The sequence below is a fragment of the Telopea speciosissima genome, chromosome 9, assembly GCF_018873765.1.
Source record: "Telopea speciosissima isolate NSW1024214 ecotype Mountain lineage chromosome 9, Tspe_v1, whole genome shotgun sequence".
Classification (NCBI taxonomy): Eukaryota; Viridiplantae; Streptophyta; class Magnoliopsida; order Proteales; family Proteaceae; genus Telopea; species Telopea speciosissima.
This window is the reverse complement of record NC_057924.1, coordinates 426,407-443,409: the sequence shown is the minus strand read 5'-3', so window position 1 is coordinate 443,409 and position 17,003 is coordinate 426,407. Positions and strand designations below refer to the sequence as shown.

At 40.9% G+C, this 17,003-nt stretch overlaps 2 protein-coding genes across 3 annotated transcripts in view; both read right to left on the bottom strand.

Moving 5' to 3' along the window:
* LOC122639412 (pre-mRNA-splicing factor CWC25 homolog) overlaps window positions 1–17,003 on the bottom strand; it is a 31,439-nt gene that overhangs the window by 1,687 nt on the left and 12,749 nt on the right. Inside the window, exons 3-6 of one of the 2 annotated variants that reach the window (XM_043832265.1) lie at window positions 8,548–8,712; window positions 6,783–7,653; window positions 6,240–6,246; window positions 2,355–2,370 (exon numbers count right to left, since the gene is read on the bottom strand). In XM_043832265.1, coding sequence (XP_043688200.1) covers window positions 6,799–7,653; window positions 8,548–8,712 — 1,020 coding nt within the window. In that variant the 3' untranslated portion in view covers window positions 2,355–2,370; window positions 6,240–6,246; window positions 6,783–6,798. The remainder of the gene's footprint in view (window positions 1–2,354; window positions 2,371–6,239; window positions 6,247–6,782; window positions 7,654–8,547; window positions 8,713–17,003) is intronic. The other variant, XM_043832266.1, reaches the window with a different exon arrangement.
* On the bottom strand, window positions 253–914 carry LOC122640186 (PRA1 family protein G2). The gene has a single exon (XM_043833340.1). It carries the CDS (start codon window positions 912–914, stop codon window positions 333–335), a length of 582 nt encoding a protein of 193 aa, XP_043689275.1. The 3' UTR covers window positions 253–332.

Here is a 17,003-nt window from a genome sequence, read left to right as displayed (position 1 = left end):
CTCTTCTTTCTGGGTCGTAAACTGCTCATCCTCATCGTTCATTTCCTTTATGTGAATTGGGAATATTCTTCCGCTGAGTAGCAGCGTACGATCTTCACTTGAAATTTGAAATATGAAATGAAAAAAGAAACCCAAAGACATTATATATATATATATATGTATTTTTTTTGGGGAAGAAAAAGAAAACCAAATCAGGTTCCGGTAAATTACCAAGAAGATCAAATCCAGAAAGGGGAAAGAGGGGGGAAAAAGAAAGAAGCAAGTAATTTGCATTGGCAATATTCCTCCTTATGAGCCATGAATTCTATAGATCATTTGATCTTGAATTGATCTCATCTCATCACGTCAACCCTAGAACTGGAAGATCCGATCAAACCCGTGGACGCCGCTTCACCCTCATCCATGAACAACCCATCGGAATTCCTGAAGACCCCGTGAATGGCCGATAGGAGTAGCCCAATGCAAAGACCGACGATTAGATTGTGGAGGACTCCCGTGAACCAAACGGCAGAAAATGATAGCAAGATGAGAGCCAGCAGGACCATGCGATCGCTCACGTGGTAACCCCACATGATGAGCGGATCTTCGCGGAAGACAGAGAAGATCAACCAGAGGGCGAAGACCGCAAGGACGAAAAGCAGGTCAATAGGTTTGGCCAAGAGGGACAGGGCGGAACAGGCTAAGAGGAGGATGCCATAATTCAATCGGAAATAGTTGCCATTCTTCCGAAGTCGATCGCCAGCACTTGTTAAGGGCTCGGGCATGTCGAAAACGCCGGCCGCGACGAATTCCTGCCACGGGCGGCATCGAGAAAGGAAAGCTGATAGGTTGAATAGTGATCGAGATATGACGTCATCGCCGGAGATTGGGATGGTTGTGTTGGTTGCGACGTTGGGACTGCCACTTGATGTCATTTGCCTTCTCTCTCTCTCTCGTTTCTGTTTACCGGGTGCTTCCACTCTCGCTAATTAATAAGTCATAGGAAGAACATTTGTTATACAACTTACAACTTCCAAATAAGAAAAGGTTTGAAAAATCGCATAGGATCGGTCGCGTTGGTCCGGTCCGGTCCGGTCCAGCCCTGTCCGGATTGAAATTGGTAGAAGGTCAATCCCGATTCCGGTTGACTTAGTCAATTTCTATCAATTCTGACCGATTCTAATCCGATCCTGTTTCAAATCTCATTTCCTGATTTTTAAACCCTACCGCAAAAGTCATGTTTCAGAAATCAAATCAAAATGGATTATAATACTCTCCAATTCCTGCGACAATGCTAGGTGGAGATGTTGATAGCTGGCAGCTTTTGCATCCAATAGTCCAAACTCATTGATATGGACAATTGGATGCGGCAACTACCAAGTGTCGACATCTTCACCTAGCACTGCCGCACTGCCAGACTTTAAGGAATTGGAGAAGATAATTTTTCAATCAAAATCGACATTTTGATTAATACCACATAATGGAATCTATATTTTTTGAATCAATTTTTTTTTTAAAAAAAAGAAATTTTAAAAACCTGAAAATCTTTGCCTTTTCTTCTTCTCCTTCAAAGTCTAGAGTTTTGGCTAATCTTGATCGATTTTAAATATAAAAAAATCTATGGAGACCAAAGAATAAGAATATACTTCACCTGAAACCGCCATCGATGACAAGGGGACTCATGAGTCATGCCACCAAATACACTTTGAGCTAGAGACTAAGAGAGATAGATAACATAAAGATCGAGGAGGAGATTGGCATCAAACCTTATCACATGAGAGGGAAATGTATCTAGAGAAATTTATGAAATAACAAGGTGGATATATATATTTATATAAATAAATGCCTTTAGATACTTTTTTTCTGCTCTCCAACTTTAGTTTGATGTGAGTTTTAATTAGGTCCCCCACAAGAACGCAATTTTAGTTGATTTACCAATTCACATATCGTACGTTTGTTGCATGGATAACCATGACTTAGATTTTGGTGATTACTAACATGTGTATAAATGAATGTCGGTCCATTCGTCTATCTCCCCTGAGCCAGGGGAATACAACCATACAGGTATAATTATTGCATTTTTGTTGATCCAATGTAGTCCTTTCATATTTTATTATTTTAGTCCGCATTTTTCATATATATCATGTAGTTTATTATGCTTTAGTTCAATTCATAGCATCTGAATGTAGTTCATAATATCCCCCATCCCCGTAATAAAAGAGAGAGAACATTCGTCCTTATGTAGCATCTAACACAGAGAGACCGGCTTCGGCTAGGCGAGGTGGGTGCCTAACACCTTCCCACACTCGTAACCTGACCCCTTACCCGAACCTTTGGTCGGACCATATAGAGTCACGTAGCCCGATTCCGCTCACCACGGGTAGGGCTACACTTAATGGGTCCTAGGCCCTAACCCTAGGTGGCGACTTCTCATTATATTAGCATATTTTAATGCATGATCTCAATCCCCTATTTATCGATATTATACATTGACAATGTTATCCACATCCATACACACACACATGTATCTCCCAAAACCTTATGTCGCCATATACCACAAAGGGCTGAGGAAACCTTCGTCCCGAAGGACCGCGGTACTTACACCCACAAAAACCTTGAAGCATACGACCTGGACACCATCTAAACCCAGGTTTTACAAACTTAACTTAGATGCTTCTTTAAATTGGGACAAGGGAGGAATTAGGTATGCGTTTTGAAATGATAGAGGTGAGTTCGGTAGCAGTCTTCTCACCAGCAACCTTCTCATCAATTCTTCAAGGAGAGGGTCTACCACTCCGCCCAGGACTTCTATTAGGGAGTGCAGAAGGCATTGAAGACCTAGAAGCAATATCAGACTGCAAAAAGCTAATTTCTTATGTCACATCCCCTTCCCCCAATTTCCCCCCTAGATGCCATCCATATTGCGAAGGATATTTGCCATCTGGCAAACGCATACTTAGGACAAGACAATCGGGATGATACTTTATTTGGAAGAACTCCTCATACTCTACAACAAACTTGTAGAGAGATGAGACGTCTTTACCTTAGTCTTGTGATGACCGTTTCTTTGTTTTTTGTGTCAATTCAAAAAATTTGTCAGTAGCGGCGTCAAGTCGACCGGAAGTAGAAGATTGACAATCATCGAATGGTTCAGTTTGATCATTCTGGACCGAGAAGTAGTACTTCTACCACCAAGATGAAAAGTCTTTTGATACCGCAGGAAGATGATCAATGTGGCGGGGCCGAAAATCAGAGAGCGCCAATTGGCTCATTAAGGTGATGTCACAAATACTATCATAGTCCTTTAGTACCTAATGGTCAGAGCCCTCCTCAGCGTAAAAAAAAAATAGGGGTAAGGAATGACCTAAACAAGGCCGAACTGACGAGCCCACAATTGAGGGTTGTAAGGCTCTGTACTGCACATGTTGTTTTTGGTAAGCTCAAGGTAAACTCCAAAATGGAGGTCTCAACATGGCAAAAAAGAGGCCCACAGATCTTGGTGTTTAAGGGGGTCATGAAGATCCTCAACCAACCAAGAAGGTGTACTCTCAGAGTGGTGAAAAGGAGTAAAAAGGGCTGTAGATCGGTCATCATCAAGTTCAAAAAATAGACGAAAGCACTGTGATAGAGATCGGGATATTGGCAAGCAAAGTAGTTTGAAACCAACGGCTGGATATTCATCAGTGTTCGGGGGAGAGCTAAATTCAGGAAAATAAGCACTTAACCACAACTGGAAAACCCAGAAAGGACTTCCCCTATGAGTAAAATTCGACTCAACAAGATCGTTGTAGTCGCGATATAGAGAGGAAAGGATAAAAGCAGCAAGGTTAATCGGTCGGCCACTGGCCAAAGCGTTGGCTAGACTGAGGTAAGCTTTTGTAATCTTGTCAGCCCTGGTACAAATAAGGCAACGACAGATCCAAGACAAAAGAAAAGCCACATATTCAGGCTTATTAACTGGCCCTTCTCGTTGTCGGTAACGGGCCAAATAGGAGGTATAACATGGATTTTTTTTCGTGAAATCTAGATCCCAGTCAATCCTGGAACAATCAGAGCCACCGTTGAACTCTTCACCCTTGGTTTTGAGACCTAGAAGGGCACAGATGTCTAAGAGGGTAGGGCTCAACATTCCAAAACTAAAATGAAAAGAGTTAGTCGATCAAGACCATAAATGAAGGGCACCCTGAAGAAGGTCAGTATCACAATGATAATAGATGGTTGAAATGCCAAGTTCTTTCCAGGTGTCGCCCTTGACAGAGGACATTCTTTCAATCCATTCGCGCCATTCATCATACCTAGAGAGCCAATGCCTTTTAATGGCGGTAAGCTTGAGCATCAGGGAGCTAGGTGTCCCCTTTCAAAAGAACAGAGGAGCATCTGGATGAGCTGGAAAATTTTAAAGGGAATCAGTTGCAGAAGGATTCTCAAAGAGGGGACCCATAACAAAGTGACCATCTCGGGGGGTAAATACCTCTAGACTTACAACAGGATGAAGGGTGGCACGCCTCTCTTGAAGACGATCTGCAATCGACTTAAAGTCACTCACATCGGGTTTAGATTGGCTCATTGTGGCTCTAAACGCAGAAAGGCAAGCTAAGAGGAAGAAGGAGAGCACCTGTTTTCATCTCAGTTTCAGAAGGAAATAGTATTGTGAAGAAGCAGAGATGAAGGAGGGGTTTAAAAAGGGTTAGAATCCCTAGGTGAGAAGGAGAATGATTACTTCCTAGGGAAGCGGCGAAGGGTGAGTGAAAAGCCTCAAGCGTCAGTTGCGATTGGTACACATGTCGTAAGGGACACGTTTCAAGGAAGACCCGTATCGTCTGGCCGTACAGCACTTTAGAATATATTTTTGTGACGAGACTAATACTGGCACAATCTTCGATGACTTAAGGCAAGATCGTTCTCAAAGCTTGCGAGGGGCGTTGTTTACACCCAAATTTCGCTCGGTCCAAACTCCAGATTTAGGGAAGTTCGGCCATGAACTAAATCGGCCAAAGAACAAGACCGAATAATTTATGATTATATTCGGTCATCAAACACATGGTAGGCGCAGTTGGCCAGAGAGTCACGACGGTTACAATCAATCAATCTTGACGGTTATGATCGGTCAAACAGTTGATCGTCAGTTATGCGGTTGTAACCAACCTCGACACGTCAAGATAAAGGCCCCGACTTATCAAAGCGTGATAAACTAGGCGGTTACAATTTCATAGTATAAATAAAGGAAAGGGACCAGGAGAAAAGAGGACCTTCAATCAAAGATTCAAACTTGCACTTTTATTTCTTACTTTACTTACATTTTTCGTGTTGTTCTTACAATGGTGTAGACTTAAGGGATTTGTTCTTGGGCCTTCTGCTCTGTACTGTAGATTGCTCACCTCGAGTAGTTTATAGTAAAATCGTAATACATCATTTTCAGTCTGTATCTGCTCCCTTTTTGTTTTGTGTGAAAGTCCTCGGATTACCGAAGCATGAAAAGAACTTACCATCGCTAGATACGTAATAGAGAGTAATCCTCTACAGCAATTACGGTTCCAGACCAGAAGTGAAATTAGAGGAAACACAAGGTGGCAGTGTGGCCTGCTTTCTTTAGAAGCATTAGTGCCCAAGACAGCCACTTGATGGCATTAGCATACTGCCCCTGTTTGTGATTATCTAGCCCCTTATTCTTCGCCACCGATGCAGTGAACCCAGCTGAGGGGGAGGAAGAGCTTCAAGGTCGGCTATAACTCTGGCTTCCCTCCAAACTCTGAACCCAATCCCCAATCATCCACTTCAACAGGATCTACATGTGAGGTAGTAGCTGCAGAGGAAGAGGCAGACTCTGACAAAAGCAATGTAAATTGCGGATCGACGCCAATGGATTGTCATTTGTCAAGGAGACTGATTAAGAAGAAAAATCTTGGGTAGGAATTTTCAAAAGTATTCACTTTACAATCAAAATTGGATGTCTCATTTTGATCCCATGGAATTGTTATTGGCAACAGGAAAAGCATCAGATGGGAATGACTAAGTGTCAGATTTAGAAGCATTCTAAAACTCTCCCAATGAGTAGTCCTCACCAACATCGGAATTGTTAGTGGCCGTGGAATTGGCATTGTTAACCACAGGCTTCGTTCCAAAATCGACACAAGATCCAAACAGAACCTTCTTTGAGTTTTGCACCGACGACCGGCCCCATTTTTAATGGATCAGGAAAAATGTGCAGGTTTTGTTTGCGTGGTCGAGAAGTGGAAGAAGGGAATTAAGGGAGTAAGGACACTGGTTAAGACATACTGGAAAGTCGAGCTCATAGTTATTGAAAGAAACAGATTCCCTATAGATTGTCCGCTCTTCACAAGTCAGAATTCATGGTTTCCAGAGAAATTAATGAGAGAGGGTGTATGACCCATGGGAGGTATGTGAGAGGGCATACATGAATAAGAATCTACACCATGCTTCCTTTTCCCAAGTTCTAAATACAACTATGGAGATGTCATTTAGACAATCCCGTAAAAGGTTACAATTTCACAGTTCACCACTTCCGTGACAAGAAGTCACAACTCATGTATTTGACAGTCCCCTCTATTTTAACTCAATAGCCTTTATGAGCCAGGCCATGTTAGCTGTCCAAATTAGACAGTCAAGCTAGCAAAACCTACCAAACTAATTAGTTTAGAGCTATCAAACTGATTACTTGAGAGCAAAATTATCATGCCACTCTGCTAGAACATGCCCCTCAAGTATCTTGTCACAGAAGGAAGTGTAACACTATAATCACAGTGAAATACCAAATCAACAGTGAATGTAGGATGAAAGCGTTGTTATTGAAGAATACACTCATCGTCGAAAAGCGTTGTGTTCACCTGCTTCTGACTGTTTCTGCAGATAATATGTTCGACGACGCACACTCTCCTCAATGGTGGAGCTGGCCCCTCTATCAGCTCCATAAACACTCTTCTGAGCAGCATCCAGGAAGCTTTGTCCAGCAGATGAATCCACCTGTCTCACTTCCCGAGCATCATCTTCTGAGGCCTTTTTCAGCCGCTTCCATCTTTGCTCCTCATGCAGCTGGGCATCCATTTGCATCTCCCGCAACCTGGCAGCTCTCTCCTCTTCAGAAAGCTTTGGGGCAGTATTTAAGTGCTTACTGGATGAACTCCGCCGACATAATGCCGTAGGTGCACCAATTTTGGTGCAGTTGGTTTTTGGCCAGCTGATGGAATTAGGACTCTTATAATTATCGTTTGCTTGATGACTCCTGTACTCCTTTGAGGAACGTCTAAAATCTGATGATTCTTCGGGTAATTGCTTCTCATGCTTTAACTTGGGATGGTTCTTGTCACTACTCTTTCCTCTCTTCTCCCCTTTCTTCGTGGAAGCTTCTAAGCTTGACAGGCCTTTGGAAGAATGCACCTCATGCTTCAGTTTTTTGTGATGACTGTTTTTCCTTTTTTCCACCCTTTCATCTGCAGCATGTTCTGAATCTGACCAACCTTTGGATGACCTCTTCTCACCCTTTGAGTTCTTGTCATGGCTACTCCTTACTCTATTATCCCTGTCACTGGTGGCCTTCTCTGATTCCATTTGGCCTTTCCAAGATGAAGGCTTCTCATGCATTGATCTATCATCTTTATGCATCTTCTTGCGTTCCGTTTTACGATGTTTATGCCCTTTGTCTTTATTTGCTCCAACCTACAAAGATCAACTCAGGTCTTTAGCAGCAAGATTATGAACTAACTAGGCATGGAAAATTGGTATTGGAGAAGGAGCATAATGCCTCATGCAGATAGGGACCACTACACCACAATCCCTAAAAAATAAAGTCAATTTCCAACCTAGGCTGATTGGAATGGACAGATTTTCCAAGACAAAAATTGATTCCTCAAGAAATAAACAGTAACAGAACTAATAAATGAAGGGGCAACATCACGTCATATCATTGGAACAGCCCGAGACATGTCAATGTCATGCCATGACAATCATTAGCAGAGCTAATACAATCAGTTTTCACATGTTCTAATAAGTAATAATGCTACTAATCACACTTTTAACATTTGACATCCAAAGATCAACTTCTACGTAATTTCCCATTTCTTAAAACCAAGCTATCAAGCACATGCTCCAAAATATGGTTTTCTTCAAAATATAAAAAGGCAATATATTAACCATACACACCAAAAAAAATAAACAATATATATATGGAAAATTTTGTTGTAATCAAGATTGTAACCATCCTTTTTTTGCCCCTTGTCCTTTTCCCAAAAGTTATTTAATGCAATATCTAATACAGGGATAAAAAAAATTTCAAAAAGTTGAAATTCATTTAATGCAGGATTTAATGATATTTACATGAAAAAGTTGAAAGTTATTTAATGCAGTTTACATGTGAAATGACAGAATTACCCCTGCATTAAATAACTTTTGGAAATAAGACAACAGGCAATAAAGGAAGGTTATAACTTGCAAGTTCACTACTTTAGTGACAACAAGTTACTCCATATATATATATATATATATATATATATGTGTGTGTGTGTGTGTGTGTGTGTGTGTGAAGGTTAAAAGAAAAGATGAGAGTGGACCTACTGATTTGCGAATCATGGCCATTTGAATGGGATTGTTCTTAACTCGAGTAAGGGCTTCTTGCTCTCTCTGCCTTATCAGAAGCAAGGGATCAGAGTGGAGTTTCCTCCATGCGTCATTGGCGGATTGAGGCTTGTCCTCCAATAGAGCTCCTGCAACAGTTGCCTGTTGATAAAACAGAAATGTAGAGAGAGGCTTTATGCATGTTCCCAACGAAACATAAACTGCCAAAAGATGCTGCAAAAACTATATGGACTTGTAATCAGCTATCAACAGGTTAAGCACAATGCCATAAACCAATACTTGAAGGTGAAACTGCAAAGACGATGCATAAACCAAAGTTGTTGAAATCAAGACAATGATTCAAATAAAAATTATAAAGAAGCCTACGAAGCTTCTCCATGGAAAAGAATGACGAAACTGAAATGTATGTCAGATCACGAATGTATTAAAGTTATCGCTGAAAAAAGTACCAGACACAAAAATGAAGATAGTAATTTGGGGGCATTAAGCCAACCTGAGGGAATTTAACAGAAAAAAAAAATTCCTACTGACTTCTAAAGGAGAAAGCCAAAGAAAATTGTATACTTTTTTCATTTCTGTCCAACTTCTAAATGGTGCGATCAGATGTTTCTTTTACAAGAGGAAAAAAACAAACGATAGAAGCAAAGATCTCAAAACTTGACTTCATAACAGAAAATGGAAACCCAAATATCAGTGTATCCCAATCAGTTTCCAAAGGCACTGAGCATGAACAGCTCAAGGAAGGACACCTACGGCAGAGGCTCCTCTAAAAGGCCGACATGCATACGAGGCCTATTACCTCATATCCCTCATGACATGAGTCACACATAAAGAAGAAAGAGAGACCTAGGGACTTCTTGAATTAAAAGCTACAGCTTCCTTGCGTTGTCAATAACCAACTCACAGTAACTTCATATATTCTTTGTTAAAGTGTATCGAGTAATTAGGGCTGCAGATAATCTCGACTAGGATATCCCAATATCCAGTCGAAATTCCTCCCTAGTTAACTCCTATTTCTATTGTCTATTATGGTTTACAACTAGGTTTAGCTTAGTTTCTAATTTTATATTTGTGGATCCTAATGTGATTAGGAATCCTCCTTTGTAATCTGAGTATAAATAAAGACATAAAAGGGGGGGAGGGGAGGGGAGGGGGAGGGGGGGGGGAACTGTTATGCTTGATTATTGCCACTAATAGTCCCCATTCCTCTTCTCCATCTCTTCTTCTCTCCACCCTCTCGGTTCTGGTATTCTAGTATTCTAATCTGCTACACGGTATCAGAGCACAACCATTAGGTTGTTGTCACTTACGGTTCTGGTTTGAGAGTCTTCCAAAGCCTTGTTTTCTTCAAGGAGTGCAGCACCCTATGCTGCATATTGCTATGTGGATGGAGTTTTCAATTGAAAACTAGGGGTTTACTAACTACTGCTTACCTAAAGTGCAAGATCGATTGGAGAATCTCAAGTTGAAGCTGCTTACCTGAAGTGCAAGATCGATTGTAGAATCTCAAGTTGAAGCTGCTTACTCGAAATTACTTCTATTTCTAATTCTGATCCAGTCAGTTGATCAATACTACACTTGAAGACTGCAGATTCAACCTATTTTTCGAAGTTTCTACCTTTTATTCCCCGCAGTACCCTATTGAGGGCTTAATATCAGGTGATTTTGTCTCCAATTGATCCAATAACTTGGTGGAATCTTGTTCCCTTCTTCAGGTACAGCCTTCGGTTCTTACTTTCTACTGATATTTGGTTTAGTGAGGGTTTTTCAAAACCTAACTCTGTCGATTGACTTACACTGCTATTAATTTTGGGTTTTCAAACCCTACCTTTGCCATCACTGCTGCTACCAATTGGTTTCCTGCTACTGTTTTAGGGTTTTCAAACCCTAACTCTACTATTACAGCTGGAAGTTTTGGGTTTTAAAACCCTATCCCTGCCTGTTGCTTTACTGTACTACTTTTTGGGTATTTTAACCCTAGTCTGGGCATATTTAAGAAGCCGATTGTCTCATTTCTACTGCTGCTGCTGCTGATACTGTTTTTGGGTCTCTTGTTTACCCTAATCTGGTTTGATTCAAGAACCAATTGCCTTACTATACTGCTGCTGCTACTGAGATTTGCTCAGCTATCCTTATGGCTGACCCTAAACAACCAATGGACAATGTCCAAGTTCAGATTACTACTATAAAACTCTCCAGAGTCTCAAACTATCTTTTATGGGCCCAGGTTGTGCATGCATACATTCATACCAAAGGAAAAATAAAATACATCACTGATGATCCTCCTACTGCTGATCCAAAGGATCCTGCCTCAATCACAGCTCATGATGAGTGGACGCGTGAGAACTCTATTATTAAAATATGGCCATGGAACGGTGTTGAGCCAGCTATTGCATCCAATGTGATGTTTCACACCCTTGCCAAGGATGTCTGGAATGATTTGCATGAAAATTGTTCTCAAGAAAAGGATATCTCCCGAATGTATGATCTCTATGAGAAGATTTTCACTATCCAACAGAGGGATAAATCCTTGAACGAATACTTTGCCAGTTATAAGGGCACGGTTGAAGAACTCCAGATACATTAGTCACTCACTACCAATTTGGATCAGTTAAAACAAGAAGGGGCTGAGTTTCATGTTGCTAAATTTCTGGTTGGATTGCACCCTGATTATCAGTTTGTGAAAGGTCAACTACTCACAAGGGAGAAAGTTCCCTCTCAATGAAGTGTTCTCCCGTATCAATTGCCTGGCTAATCCATCTAAATCTGATACTGCTACCAAAGACAACCTTTGTTACTAATCATGGTCATGGCCAATCCAAGGGCCGTGGCCGTGGCACTGGTAGAAGGGGTACCAATTACCAATCTTTTGACAAATCTTCCCGCCAATGCTTTTATTGTGGCAAACAGAATCAAAGTTGTGACTTTTTCTTCAAAAGACAACAAAACCGCGGGCCCAGATTACTTCAATGCTCAATTCTTCAAGACTTCTTAGGGACATCGTTGGCTTGGATGTTGGATCTTGTTGATGCAGTGCAATGGTTTTACTCTCATGCTATTATGCCCCAGTTAGTAAACTCCACTTTTATTTGCCTCATCCTTAAATCTGACCAGCTCTCAGGGTTTAGTGGGTATAGACCTATTTCTCTTTGCAATTTACTCTTTATTTGGCAATAAACTCCAAGTTGTAGTCGATCATTTGGTTACTCGTAACCAATCAGCAGTTATCATTGTCATGATGTGTTTAGAGGCCTGGACCAAAAGCATTCCTCACCTTCAACTACCCTTAACATTGAATTGCATAAGTCCTATGACTCCTTGAATAGACAATTCTTGTTTGATATTATGTCTTGTATGGGGTACCCGCCGACATACTGAAAATAGAGGAGAGAGAGATACCGCAAAGTGACTATTTTAGATATTTGAGGTCAACCATAAATAAAGAAGGTGACATAGATGATGATGTTCCGAGCGAATTAAAGTGGGATGGATGAAGTGAAGAGGGGCGACTAGAGTACTGTGTGACCGGCGTATTCCTTCAAAGCTTAAAGGAGAGTTCTATACGACTGTTGTCCGAGTGGCTATGATGTATGCAGCGAAATGTTTGGCAGTTAAGAACTGCCATATAGAGAAGCTATGTGGATGTGCAGCAAGACTAGGAAGGATAAAGGAATGAATGTATTAGAGGTGATCTAGGAGTTTCCCAGCATAATGACAAGCTTTGAGAATGTTATTTAAGACTTTGAGGTGGTATGGCCATGTTGAACGGAGGCCTAGAGACACCCCAGTAAGGAGTGATCTGATCTAGATTGAAGGAGCTAAATGAGCCAGGGGCAGGCTTAAAATGACCATAGGAGAGGTTACAAGGAATGACTACTCTGGGCCTTGTACCAAGCATAGTTCGAAATTTCGTCTCGTCTCGCCATTTCGGGCTGGTCGAGATTTCCGAAATTTCGGCAAAATATGGTATTTTTTCTACCATATTTCGGCACTCCATATTGGTGGGTTTTGGCCATATTAAGGCTTGATACTTTATCTACACCCTTATTTAAGCTAAATAAACACATTTAAACCTTCATATTGCAAAAAAAAATGAACTCAAAGTGGTGTTGTGGGTTTGCATCCTTGATTGACAGTATACGGTCGGACCCTGATGTATAAATAATTAAATACACATTGTTTAAGTAATATACCAAAGTTTCACGAAATATACCGATATTTCATGAAATATACCAAAATTCGAATATTTTTCATTTCGGAAGCCCATCTCGTCTCGGTAGTGTCGAGATTTCTGAAATATGCCGATATATCGGCGATATATCACAAAATTTTGAACCATGGTACCAAGTATGACCTCAGATAGAGCCTATTGGAGGTCAAGGATCCATGTTGTCGACCCCATTTAGCTGAGATTTTCCTTACTTCCTGGGCTGTGCCTCTTTCCTCTTACTTTCATTTCTAATTTCTCACTTTTCATCTCTCATTTATTCTTCTCTGCATTTCTTCACCCCTCTTACTTTCAGTCAGTTTTCCTGACTTTATTTTGCAAGGATCCATGTAGTTGACCCCATTTAGTTGGGATAAGGCTGAGCTTCTTGTTGTTGTTGTATGGAGTACTGATGCAGATAAGTCACATAATGGGTTTATTTTATTGGAAATAAGCCTTGGGTGGGGTTATGTATACATTGTGCCTTTGATTCATTGTGTTTTATTTGTAATGGGTCACTTTAATGGGCCTCAAATGTGGGTACAAAGAAGGCAAACGGGATTAGGCTTAGTAGTGTTTATTTTCATAGTTCCTAGGTTTATTTAAGAGTCTTTTCATATATCTAGGTAGTCCAGTACTTAAGTGTCTTTTTATATTCCTAGGCAGATTTATTGTTTTCTTGTTTCTAGTTCCTAGGTTCTTGTTTATTGTTCCTAGATGCATGGGGGGCTATTTTCTATGTAATGGGTTGGGAATACCAACAGTCCATTAATTGCTTACATGTATCTAAGGGGTTTTTGGAACTCCTTCCTCTCCTATAAATTCAAATCGTGGAAGGCTGCTTTGCCATTCCAGAATTCTTCAAAAAAAGACTTAGTCTTCTTCTCTTTGAGAACATGCTTGTGAGTTTATCAACCTTGCTTGGGTGGGACTCTAGTTGTCTAAAACTATTTTAATTGTTCTACATCTATCTATCCATCGCCATCTTCACCACCACCAATTTTCATCATTCTTGTCCTTATACATCATCACCAAATTCGACCCTAGCAGCATCCAATTCTTGACTACATCAAGTACCCACCAAAATTCATTAGTTGGTGTGTTGGGCCAGTATTAACGGTGCAAAGAAGGTGCCCAAAGTCCCAACCCAGATCCCGGCTTAACAAGTGGCACAGTGCCAGTTTAAGGAAATAAAGTTGCGCCTTCTTCACAAGTTCGGGTTTTTGGATGACTGGTAAGCACTTGATCCTGACAAGTGGTATCAAAGCCTGGTCATGAGTTCGAGTCTCCCCGGGAGGGCTACAACAGTACCGTGGCGCGTCTTTGGGGGAAGATTGTTGGGACCAGTATTGATGGTGTAGAGAAGGTGCCCAAAATCCCACCCCAAATCCTGGCTCGACACGTAGCTCAGGGCCAGTTTAAGGAAATAAAGTTGCGCCTTAAGGTAGTCCTAGATAGGTAGGAGACCTACTAGGAGCCAGACAACCAGGACCTGTAGAACTACTAATTTAATGGGCGCAAAATTGAGGTTTTAGGTCAAATTTAGGGTTAGGGTTAGGGTAATGGGGATGAGTCTTATATGATAAAGCTAAGCAGGTTTAGGGGAGTCTAATGAACTAGGTTTTATTGGTTCTGGAGGAGTAGAAGTAGTTTAGATGTAATTAGGCAGCAACTAGGGTTAGGGTTTTGGGAAATAGGGAAGTGATGGAATCTAGGGTTTAGAGGATCGATTGGAGATAGGTAGGCTTAGGTTGGAGGATTAAAAGACGAAGGATGTATGCTGTAACAGCAAACTTACTTGAAAAATAGATCTTCAACAGTAGCAGTAGCTTGAAGAAGATAGGGTCTCCCGATCTACAAGATGCAAGGAGATGAGTAGAAGATCCTCCCAATACTACCAGACGCAAGGAGTCAACAGGAGATCCACCAGTCCCTTCACCTTGATATAACTCACAAGGCAACACTCAACAGAGCAGAGCAGCAGCTATGGCAGCAAACAAAAACTTTTTCATTAATCAAATTCGTGTTCAAGGCTTTGCCCCCTTACAACCTTATATAAAAGACTCAAAATAGACTTCTACTCTAAAAAGGAAAGGCCTAACCCAATCCTTAATCTATTAAGTAACTTAAACTAACTAGGAAACTGAAATACTAAAGCAAATAGACTCAAAACATGGCTGAACTTATAGAGTCCTAATCCAACCCAACTTAAATAACAATTAAATAGTCACATGACCACTTAACCAAGTCACATGATCACTTAAGTGATCACATGACCACTAACCAAGGAAATCTACTTACTAATCCCGCATGTAACCTTATTACCCATATTTTAGGCCTATAAAAGTGACCTATTATATAGAAAAACCATGGGATCAAAGGCCCAACATATATATATAACCCAACCCTAAACTTATTCCTAATAAAATAAGCCCATTTCGGTGATGAATCTGTATCAACTCTCCCCATCTTGAAAAAATCCATCCTTGAATTTTGTAGTGAGGAGGGGGGAACAACATGTGAGTAACAACTTTGACCATTCCCAAGCAAAATTCTGGTGATGCAGGAACATTAAGGATAAAGTCTTCAAGACGTGGAGCTTTCTCTTCGAAGAACCATGGTGACATAACAAACTCTATGTGTTCGATCTCTGAATCACCCATGAATGCCCTATCCATAGAGTCTTCACTGTTAATAATCTTCTTAGACAGTAGCTCCACCTCTTCATCTTCTACTGTATCAGCCTTTTCTACATTGGTTTCTTCGACATAAACCACTTTAGTAGAATCTTCTGTTGGCGCATCAGTTGTTGGTGAAACTTCAAACACAGTAGATGCCACTTGCGTTTGAGTTGACATGTTCGGCATTCCCTGTGGCTGTACAGTCGATATGGTCACCTTTGGTTGTAACCCTTTTAGAGTAAAACAATGGTATAGACGGTGTCGATCAGGTAGGACACACGAGTTGTTTTCAGGTTCAATCTAACCTTGTCGCTCGTCCAACTAATCACAACCGACTGCAATAAAGCTCTTTGGAGATGGTACCGGCTGACACCAACCACCGTCAGAGTATGAGGAACGCTCAAATTCAACAAAGACTTGACCTATAGGCATGATGCAAATCTCTCCTAACTGGGACAACTTATCCACCACGGATTGTGAAATAATGTTGTCACGTCGCCTCTCATCAACAAATAATATGGTTGTGCTCCCATGGGGTAGACGAACTCGGGTCTTAAAAACGAAGAGAAGGTGTGTCTTTCGAGGCTTGGTTGGAGCTTCCCTCCGCCATAGCTCTGATACCACTTAATATAATCCTAGATAGGTAGGAAACCTACTAGGAGCTAGACAACCAGGACCTATAGAACAACTGGTTCGATGGGGGGGCAGAATTGAGGTTTTAGGTCAAATTTAGGGTTAGGGTTACATGATAAAGCTAGGCAGGTTTAGGAGAGTCTAATGAACTAGGTTTTATTGGTTTTGGAGGAGTAGAAGTAGTTTAGATGTAATTGGGCAGCAACTAGGGTTAGGGTTTTGGGAAATACGGAAGTGATGGAATCTAGGGTTTAGAGGATCGATTGGAGATAGGTAGGCTTAGGTTGGAGGATTAGAAGACGAAGGATGTATGTTGTAATAGTAAACTTACTTGAAAAATAGATCTTCAACAGTAGCAGTAGCTTGGAGAAGATAGGGTCTCCTGATCTACAAGATGCAAAGAGATGAGTAGAAGATCCTCCTAGTACTACCAGACGTAAGGAGTCAACAAGAGATCCACCAGTCCCTTCACCTTGATATAACTCACAAGGCAACACTCAATAGAGCAGAGCAGCAGCTATGGCATCAAACAAAAACTTTTTCATTAATCAAATTCATGTTCAAGGCTTTGCCCCCTTACAGCCTTATATAAAAGACTCAAAATAGACTTCTACTCTAAAAAGGAAAGGCCTAACCCAATCCTTAACCTATTAGGTAACTTAAACTAACTAGGAAACTGAAATACTAAAGCAAATAGACTCAAAACATGGCTGAACTTATAGAGTCCTAATCCAACCCAACTAAAATAACAATTAAATAGTCACATGACCACTTAACCAAGTCACATGATCACTTAAGTGATCACATGACCACTAACCAAGGAAATCTACTTACTAATCTCGTATGTAACCTTACTACCCATATTTTAGGCCCATAAAAGTGGCCTCTTACATAGAAAAACCATGGGATCAAAG

Coding starts and splice junctions, on each gene's coding strand:
- LOC122640186 (XM_043833340.1), bottom strand. CDS start 914: ATGACATCAAGTGGCAGTCCCAACGTCGCAACCAACACAACCATCCCA.